Source organism: Pinus tabuliformis, chromosome 4_1 (assembly GCF_031772625.1).
Source record: "Pinus tabuliformis cultivar Carrire ecotype Pingquan chromosome 4_1, CPIR1, whole genome shotgun sequence".
Lineage (NCBI taxonomy): Eukaryota > Viridiplantae > Streptophyta > Pinopsida > Pinales > Pinaceae > Pinus > Pinus tabuliformis.
The window spans coordinates 920640735-920651426 of NC_142303.1; the positions used below are offsets into that span (position 1 = coordinate 920640735).

At 39.1% G+C, this 10692-nt stretch overlaps 1 protein-coding gene across 1 annotated transcript in view; it reads right to left on the minus strand.

Annotated features, from left to right (window-relative positions):
* Window positions 1-7722, minus strand: part of LOC149179160 (putative E3 ubiquitin-protein ligase LUL2) — a 33068-nt gene extending 25346 nt beyond the window's left edge. The window contains exon 1 of the mRNA XM_089420545.1: window positions 7014-7722. Coding sequence (XP_089276671.1) covers window positions 7014-7543 — 530 coding nt within the window. The 5' untranslated portion in view covers window positions 7544-7722. The remainder of the gene's footprint in view (window positions 1-7013) is intronic.
* Window positions 7723-10692: the final 2970 nt, after the last annotated feature.

Here is a 10692-nt window from a genome sequence, read left to right on the forward strand (position 1 = left end):
CCAAGAAGGTTGTTGAACCATCTCTTTGTTGTCCCCGTGTTTTCTTTGAAATGATCCAAGCTTACAGCTTCGCAGGTGCCAAATTTCACAATGCCTATGTGGTTGCCAACACATCAGCTGCCTCACTATCTTGATGCATGTCACACTACCTCTTTGGGGTCCTTGTATTTTCTTTTTTTCTTGTTTGCTAGCAAGGCTGGCACTGGCACACCTGGGATGCATTGATCTACCTCATCAACCAAACCTCGTCATATTACCTCGTAGATGAGTTTCTCTCATGCACTAGATCCCGCTCCTTGGATAAAGGTAGAGGGATGTGGACGAAGGTGGACTTATTTGAGCCTTCCCGCCACCCCAACAAATCTCCTCCCTTAGATGGATCCCACCACTCAATAAAGAGGATGTGAGGGATGTAACTCGCTTCCCTCCACCCAAATGGATCTCATTCCCCAAATGGGTCCCACCATCTAAGATTCTAAATAAAGAATACGAGTGATGCAAGAGGATGTAAGTCTCTTTTCTCCTAGATGGATCTACTCCCCAAGATGGGTACCACCATCTAGATAAGTATTAAGGATTATAGCGGAATGTACGATGTAACTCCCCCTTCACACACAGATGGAGAGCTTCGTGATAACAAGTCTCACATTTTTATCCAAATGGGGAAGTACTCCTCTGCATCACTTTATAAAAAAAGACTTCATCAAGAAACTTAAAAGGGACAAAAGGTGGATCTAGATTGCTACATTCACAAATACATAAAATGGGATCAAGCCCACTAACCCAAATGACATGACCTCAAATCATATGTGTGGATCCCCTAGCCTCATACCAACTTAAAATGCACGCATGACTTGTCAATGATTTCCACTTTTGACATTTTCCTACAGAAACACTTGGTCATACTTCAACATACTTAGCCAATTTTGCTTATTTGGCCTTAACTGAAATTACAATCTATTTTTGAATCACACCTCTCCCTTTTGGGGGATGTGTGTGAGAGGACTTCGCACATTTTCCTATAGAAGCACATATAAACATTTTACCACATACTTAACCATTTTTTTCTTATTTGGCCTTACAGTCCAAATTCCGATCTGATTTCAAATCTGACCTCTCCCTTTGGAGGAGTTTTGGTCGCCAGAAACTTAATCAATTTTGAAGTAGGTGAAGAAACTTAACTTCTTCAATTGTGTACCACATAGCCTTTGAAGAATCTTGACCTTAAAAACCAACTTACAACAACACTTGATTACTTCTACTAGTCTCCCAAAGTTTTTGTTGCAGAATGGTGTCTTCATCCAGCTCAACCTAAGCTTCTAGCACTAAGTCTTCAAATGAATGCAACTCTGCCAATGCCTTTTCATCCTCATCAAGCATAAGAGTCTTACATAACTCTAAATTGTATGCATTAATGATAGAATAAGTGCCCATGTATGGCAGCAAATCCAATCGAAAAGCATTCTCATTCACCTACAACACAATTTTTAAAGGAGCGTGCCTAATGGGCTTAAGCATCTTTTGTTGACCCTATAGCCATTTCTTACTTAGCTGCAACCGTAGTGCCCCCCCACACTGAATGTATAAGAAACTGTGTTGCTCATGTCAATCTCCATACTTTGTTGAACCATTTATAGTTCCTCTTCCACTAACCTGTGAATATGTTGAATCCACACCATAAACTTGAAGGGTTTATGTTGTTCACTGCCACGTGCATTAGACTTGTCTTCAATAACCTTGGGAAATAAATATCAAGTGGGGTTCAGGGAAAAGATTCCAAACGAGTCTCAAATGGTGACTTGTTGCTCAAACAACAAACAGCTTGATACAGCAATGTTGAATATATGTTAGATTTTCATCTCAAGTCTTAGGGTCATAGTTAAATCCCCTAAACAAATGAACAAGGGTCCTATTAAAAATCTGTGTCTACCCATTCATTTGGGGGTGAAAAGGAATGCATTGATTTTGCTTAATATCCATCACATTGCAAAAGACCTTCCAAAAATGGCTACCGTCTCTATCTAAGATTATGGACTCTAGAAGCTCAAAATACATCCCATGCATTCTGGAGAAATAGCATCATTGCCTCTTGGCCAATGATGATCTACTTGCAAGAAATCAATAAAGCCATCTTGTTGAACCAGTCCACTACCACATATTACTCATCGCGACTATGCCAAGATCCATGGATTCATCAAAAAACGGAATGAACGATCCACCTTAGAGGAAATACTAGCATACCACAGTCTGCATAATTAACAGTTCTCACGCTGCAACATGTGCCAAAATGCCATCACGGGGATATATGTGCACCTATGTGGAAATAATGGAAAGAACAACACACCTTCATGGGAATACTTACATACCAAGGTCTACATAGTCATAATCATACAGTTATCTACATATTCCAGGTGGCTTCTCAAATACAACGGCAAGTTTTAATGTCATAAATCTCAACTTCTATTATCTCCACCTTACCAATTTTAGTATTTATAAAAATAAAGTTTAACTCGCAATGTTATATCTTATCTCATATTCTAAAGTCACTAAATTTATATATAATAATATTATATTATATATCCTATATAAATATTTATATCTAATTAGTATATATGTTATTTTATACAAGTTAACATTATATATGAAATATATATTTAAATTATATAGTTTAAAAATAAATTTGTATCATTGAATATATATATATATATATATATATATATATAGATGTGTTCTAGCTGTTGATTCAAGTGTTGCCAAGCAAAAGATCCAGGTTCAAGCCTTGAAGGGCTTAGAGCCCCTAACGGTACCTGAGTTGAAGAAAAGTGAAGAGACATCTTGCTTGGCACCAAGGAATAATGCAAGAGTGATACTAATTTGCGGAGGATCTTTAGTGGAGCTCAATTTTTTCATGATTTTCCCTAGCTAGGGTTTTGGAGAGCTAGATGCTTGTACTAACCTTCGGATCAAGCTACAGCATATACATGTACTTCATCTTTATACACGTGTAGTTTTCAGCTGTCCCAAGCTGTCTCTATTGCATATTTGATTTTCAGCATTCATTATCTTCTGGTTTGGGTCATTCCTCGCACTAGTTTTGGGATCAAGCTACAGTATATACATGTACATCTTTATACACATGAAGTTTTCAGCTGTCCAAAATTGTCTCTATTGCATATTTGATTTTCAGCATTCATTAGCTTCTGGTTTGGTCATTCCTCACACTAGTTTTTCATGCTAATTTGAGAAGGTTGAAATTGTTAAGTTATTTAACATTAATATAGAACTTTAGAAGATAATAAGACAGATTCACTGTTGTAAATCTGGATTAATTGCAGTGATTTAGATCTGAATCATCTGATTTTATGCTTGGAAAGTGTGCCCTAAGGGCTAAAACTTGTTGGCATATGTTTGGTATCCTTACACTTTGTGGATTGAGGTTGAAGTGGATTGAAATAATATCTGCTGTTAGCTGCTATATTATATTTCAGATTAGCATTAAGGCTGAATATTCATAGGGTTTGGAACCAGGAAACCTTCGGTGTGAGGTGAAATTTCAAAATTGCACTAAAAGTCAAAATTCCAAAATTTCTACAGGGGCATCGCCTGCCATAGGGGATGCATCCCAGTGATGGGGGCACATATCCCATCCTGAAAATAGGGTCTGATACATCACCCATATGATAAGGACACACCCCAACCTATGTGGGACATCCCCAGCAGACTTTTCAAAAATCAAGGAACACATCCTGAAGTAGAGGGCATCCAGATTCCAAACTGAATTTATTTAAAAAATAAAATAAAAAAATCTCAGTTACTTTAAAAGGCAGAAAATAGAAGGAAATGCATGTGCCCAGCAAGAAACCCTAGGGCATAACTGTTAGGCATATTACATTTGCGCAAAAACCCTTAACATCTCTCATAAGAGAAATTAGGGTTTAGCGTAATGGTTTTCTTGCAGGGAAGTGGTGGCTAGCATTAGTTATCGAAGGGCAGAACCCCTGGGCCCTCACTTTAAAACTTCATTCTTCACTACTCAGGTTTCTGGCTTTATCATTGTTCAGTTTTTCCCCAAGGAAATATCCAGTCAGATCCACCCGAAGGAATCACTTTCTGCCAGCCTATTAGCAGAGCCTAACCCCAAAGGCGTCGAGAAGAATTGACCTGGTGACCTCCCATAAGCGAGGTACTTTAGCAACGAGAACTCCACCAATTGAGCTAACCCTTGGGGCTTAACCATCAGCGTTCAATTTCAGCTTCACCCTTCAGATTTTCATAATTCAAATTATCTGTTTCACTTTCAGATTAATTCTTCACTCAATTTCCACATCATAGCTTCAATTATTGCTTCCCGATCCACCTTTTTTCTACTGAGCAATTTTTTAGTGTAGTTGGTTAAACATTTTGAATCTTGATGAATGATTTTCAAGTCTCACTATGGTATCATTGACAATCGATGAATCTGAAATTTGAAGTTAAGTTTCTTTACTATTCAGATTTTCAGCTTTCTCACTGTTCAGTTTCAGTTTCACCATTCAGATTTTCTGTTTCACTTTCACATTTATTCTTCACTCCTATTTTCCACATAATGTCTTCAATTTTAGCTTCCCCAATCCATCATTTAAACAGCTTGAAACCGAGCTCACCAAACATAAAAAAAAACATATCAACCCATATTAATCATGTGTTGCAAAAAACTGCAAATGACAAATTAGAATTAAAACTCAAAACAAATTTCACAAAACCTCATTCCATATCGCAAACATAAAGATAGACCCTATATGGCATTCTAAAAAAAAACCATAAATTGACAACCCAAAATAAAATTTAAATCCCACCAATCTATAATCCAACATTCAGATCACATGTAACTGCACAAGTATCCACACCAAAAAAATCAGTGAATCTATTAGTTATCACTGAATGAAAGGAGAATTATCTGTTCACAGTATCACAGAACAAACAGCCCTATAGGTTAGCTAAATCAGTCGAACCATCCATCCAAGGCATGTTGCCAACAGGAAGGCCATAGGTCAGGTTCAAATCCAGTCAGGTCCCTCAGTGTTATCAGCCACTATTGTGGCTGGTGGTTGAAGCACCCTCCATTCAAATATTCCGGGGAAAATGGGGAGATCCACAAGGTTTTCCTTATAAAAAGGGGAGTGTCACAGAACAAACACAGACAATCAAAATCCTAGCTTTAGAATGCAAATAATATTAATGTTTCATCATTGCAAAACACAAGCATCAACCATAACAAAATCCAATCAACCATAGCTGGGTAACAATGGAAATACATGAGGATCAACCATGTTTGGGACCTGGGTACACTAGAAACATCCAACCATATTTAGGTACCTTGCAATCACAAATACCACTCCAATTCCTTCATGGGTACCATAAGGAGAAAAGTGGGCAAGGAGCTGGTGAGGACATATGAATATCCCGTTTCTTCGTGGGATAACAGCAAGAAAATGGACCACGCCTACAGTATCAGAAGAAAACAGATAAATAGGAAATCATACCCAAAATTCAGAGAAAAGTTCAACGCTGTGTTTCAGAATCAAAATCACAAAGCATAATACATAAATTGAAAGCATTTATGTATCCTAGAGGGGAAGAGAATCTGTATTTCACTCTTCAAACCCATATCCATGTCTCAACACGTGTATCAGCCCTATTTCAGTATATTGCTAAAACACCAGATCACCCCTATTTCTACATGCATACCTTAATAAAGAACCAAACTTTTTTGAAACAAACCCATTGTATTATGATCATTCCTAAATCTTCATGAATATCAAAAAAAAAGTTAAAACCAATAACTAAAGACTGCAAACCCAAAATTATGTCTGCAAGCTATATTCCATAGTTGCAAATATAAAGATCAGCTCTAACTGGCATTCTCTAAAGACTAAAACCAAAAAACTTCACACCTCAAATCTGTAACTTAGAATGGAGATCAACCCTACAGTATATTGGATATGACACAAAAGAAAAAAAAAGAGCGAGAGCGAGAGAGAGAGAAGCCAGAGTTCATGCTCAAACCAAACTCCATACTCCTTTACCACAAAGATAAGCACCTGCCACCAGCCTTATATGGGTATCGAAGAACCTTTAGATGAAACCCCTTCCACACAACCCCAATCCATAGTCTTAACCATCGGCCCTAATTCCAATATTCATCAAAAGGGCAGAAACGAAGTTAATATTGTAAACCTAGAAATCAGTGTGCAAACCCACAATCCATATCTTGCAAACAGAAGAATCATCTTGTGTGGCTATCGAGGACACCAAAAACTTACAATAAAACCTCTCCCACCGAACCACAATCCATAGTATTAACATCGGCTGTAATTCCAATGTTTATCGAGGGGGGAAAGAAAATGTAGTTAATAATGTAAACCTAGAACTCCATCTACAAACCCTCGATCCATATTTTGCAGAGACAATAATCGTCTTATGTCTGTATCGAAGAAACCACAAATTTACAAGGAAACCCCTCTCCCACAACCTCAACCCATGGTATTAGTTTCGACCCTCATTAAGTCATTCATCAACAGGGGTAAGCAAACGCAATTAATAATGTAAACCTAGAATTCAGTCTGCCAACCCACAATCCATATTTTGCAAAGATAATAATCATCCTATGTGGGTATCAGGGAAACCAAAAATTTACAATAAAACCCCTTCCCCATAACCACAATCCATCGTATTAACATCGGTCCTAATTCTAATGTCTATCAATAGTGGGGGAGAAAATGTAATTAATAACGAAAACCTGGAATTCAGTCTGCAAACATATAATTCATATTTTGCAGAGACAAAAATCGTCCTATGTGGGCATCGTAGTTAGTCATAAATTTACAATAAGACACAAAAACAATTTCCCCAATACATAGTTCTGGGATCAGTTCTAAGTTCTCATAGATATTACGATCGGCCCAAATTCAAAAACTAAAAAAATAAATCAGAGATTAACCCAACTGTGAGAAAAATAAATACAAAATTCCTACCTTCCAGAAACCATGGAATCATATGTGAAAGCAACCAAAAACTGATCTGGGTTCTCCTTGTCCCGCTCCAGCCTCAGCGTCTCCTTCTTCAAATTCACATCGTTCCTGATGGTGGTGGTCTTATTATGTTCCACATAGGGAGGGGGCGGGGGTTGAGTGGGCGGTGGGGGGGCAGTGAGCGCTGGCGGAGGAGCCATTGACCAGGGCGGAGGAAGAGGGCGCATGCTATATGACCAGGGGCCAGCGCCACCTCCATTACTCTGCGGCGGGGGATAGTTCTGGCGACCCATCATAGAACCGCCACCACCGCTGGCGTTGTAATGGTGGTAATAAGGCTGGTGGGAGTGATAGGCATGGTGGGGAGGTGGATATGGATCCGCGTGGGCATATGGGACATGGTAGGGGGCGTTGGCTGCAAACATGTAGGGGCCATTCTGGGTCTGATACGGTGCTGCAGGAGGAGGAGGGGGCGGAGGGGGAGGTGGAGGATTCTGTTGGTGTCTTCTTCGGCTGCTGGAAACGTTCCCCATTGAATGAACAAAACGAACTTGGGCGCCTTAATAGACTTCAGTTCATCAGAGTTTGCATTTGTTTGAGACTGAATTGCGTGGTACTAGGCAATTGTCAGTAATGGTCACAGATTGGAACAAGAAGCTAAAATGAATGAATCCACAACATTTGCAAAATATATAGCGAGACAATTGAAAGATATATATATATAGACGTGTTACAGTGGGAACTCTTTCCATTAACGGGGCTTCTATTTTGTTCCCGAGGGAATTATTAATACAAATTTTATATACATCTTATTTTACAGGAGTAAGACTTGCGTTTAGCCTTAACATTAATGCTACCCAAACTTGGCATCAAACATAGGGGACCTTCTCTCATTGGTCATATGAGCTCTTTACTATTCTGGAATCTTGTGACCTTTCACTTTTTATTTAATTAACCGTATTTGCATTTTTTAAATGGGTAGTTGTAATTCTCTACCCTCAACCTGAGGCAGAGAATAGAGCATATAGCCTTGTGAAAGCAAGCACATCTACTTCCATTTGTATTCAAGAAAAGCATTATGGTGAGTGGACCCTCGTCGTTGAAAGTACTCATGGCAATGGTGAATCTGATGTCATGTTTTCTGTTTCCACCAAGGCACTATCAAAAGCATGGTCACCAAATCAGAGGCAATCTCAAACTTATGTCTCCTTTCCCTTAGTGCAGTATTTGTTTAATCCAATAATGTATTCCCTTGTGCTTTATTGGAACTACTCTATTCTCACAATGCATATCGCTTAGAAAGATACTTCACTATATTTTTTTCCCATGGCGTTGCATAACCGTTGATATCACTTTATTATGGAAATGGTACTTCTAGTATCTTAAAAAGGCCCTAACGGTGGTGGCACATATTTTAATAGACCTTCTATTTTCTAAGATACCATAATTTCATAGGAATGGGTTTTGACTTAAACATGTACAAATATATATTGACCTTTATGCTATTCCCTTACAAAATGATTACATGTAAGACACAAAAGTACGTCTACATTGATTCCTTTATAAGGACACCATTAAAGTGGATTGAAATTGATAAAATTGGTAGTTTTTTTAATGTTGATTGCTTTACAAGTTCTTTTTTAGTTTTTCTTCCTCTGTAAAGGAAAGCAGGAAAGCACTGGACTTGAAGTAAACTAGAAGTATAGCTTCTTAATCACTTTTTAATCACTTCTTTGTAATTAGGAGTTGGGTTTAATGGTTGTGTTAACTTAATAAAATATCATTTCAAGATTTTGTAATGGATTTTGTTTTAGTTGTTGTTGTTTGACTTTTCATTTTATGTGGATTTTTTATTATAGCTTCTCATTGTCCTCTTAAACAATTAGTATGATCCATCTTAATTATGGATCTAGCAAGCACTAAGAGGGATCAAATATCTTAAGGTGCAAACCTTTTTTAGAGAGAAAAACTTGAAAAAGGTTTGCACCTCGAGAGAGTTGATCCCACTGGGAACTTTTAGATTCCTATGGTGTGTTTTTGCATATAACGAGGTCATATTCTCTGCAATGGTACTTGAACGTTGTTGATGTTTCGAATCCATAAGAGGATCCACCTTCAAGACAATGGTAAAAAGAAAGAGGAGGCAAAAAGAAATTTGTAACTCTTTGATCTAAAATGGGGCACTAAAGGCTTCTTGTCAGCTTATAAGAACCTCTCCCACTCCAAAGCTTAAACAATTTCCAAGATCTATTCTTATGATTGATAATTTGTGGAAATAAGCACTTGAAATAGGTGTATGCTTGTGTTTGCCTTTGACTGCTTAATTGCCTTAAGTTTATTTGCTTAAACTAATATATAAACACACATAACAGTAAAATGCAGCAAATAAACAAACACATAAGACAACAATATAATATGGAGTTCACCCTGATATCTTGGGCTACGTCTCGTTGAGCTCTAATCAACTCGACTAGGCTCTTTGGGATTATGGTAATGCTTTTTTTACAAGTTCCACACTTAACTCCATTGGTTTACAACTGCACCTATGGATTTAGAATACCATCTTATCCCGTTGGTTGTCCATACTTTGCAAACAGATATAGGCTTCTCTAGACTAGATTCCTTCAATCAACACTCCGGGCTATCTTGAGCTCCTGGCTTGCACCAACTCCCTCTGAATTCTTTTACTATCTCTGGAATTCCTTCTTCTGTCTTCAGCACACATGAGACACCAGCAACAGCTTGATCATTTGATCTCTTTGTTGTTCTGAAACTTCATTACGGCCTCATGGCTCTTAGAAGTCTGTTTTGAGCTCTTTGGCTCTGCGGCTTTGCCTCCAACCTCTAGTAGCTCTGCCTCTATCAAGCCTCCAACCTCTGGTGGCTCTCCGCGAATCCTCGGCTCTACGACTCTCTAGCCTTGCAACTATGATGCGCTCAAGCTCTCTGGCCCTGCAGCTCTACTACGCTCAACTCTCTGAGGAATCACCCCTTTGTCATCGCCCCCAACCTCTGGTGGCTTCTCTGGCTTTCTCTGGAACTGCGGCTCTACAGGTTTGTGGCTCTCGGCTCTATCAGCTCTCGGCTCTGTGGCTCTTTGCCCAGCTGTGAGCTCCCTGAAGGGAGACTTGCTCTCTCAAGGGAAAACTTTTGAAGGGATCCCCCCTTCTTCGCTTGGCTCTCTAGCCTTTGAAGAATCCTCCGACTCTGCGGCTTCCATCTGTTCCTCTGTGTGCAATCATGAGGAATCATTCCTTTGTGGCTATGTGTCCGGCCCTTTGGCTCTCTGGATCTGTGGCACTATGTCTGGCCCTCTGGCTCTGCATGCTTCATAACGCATTCCTGTTACAGAAACGCCCACTTATAGCATGGCATAGGTGCAATGGACTGTTTCCAATGGGAATGACACAGTCGGCCGTTCTTCTGCCTACATTCCGAAAATGGCAACATAATGGAAACACACAGGAAAACTCACGAAAAACACATCATGAACCTTTAGGCGGGACTCAAATAACATTCAATCGCCCCTATAATCCTTTCGAGTTCGCAAAATAGCTTGTTCATCGTCCACCATCCGATTGGTGATCGATAATCAACGGTTGACGATCATTTCGGGTGGCCCACTTGCACGAAGATTACCCACTCGAAAAAGCAATTCTCTCTCTTCTGCAGCGTGCTACGT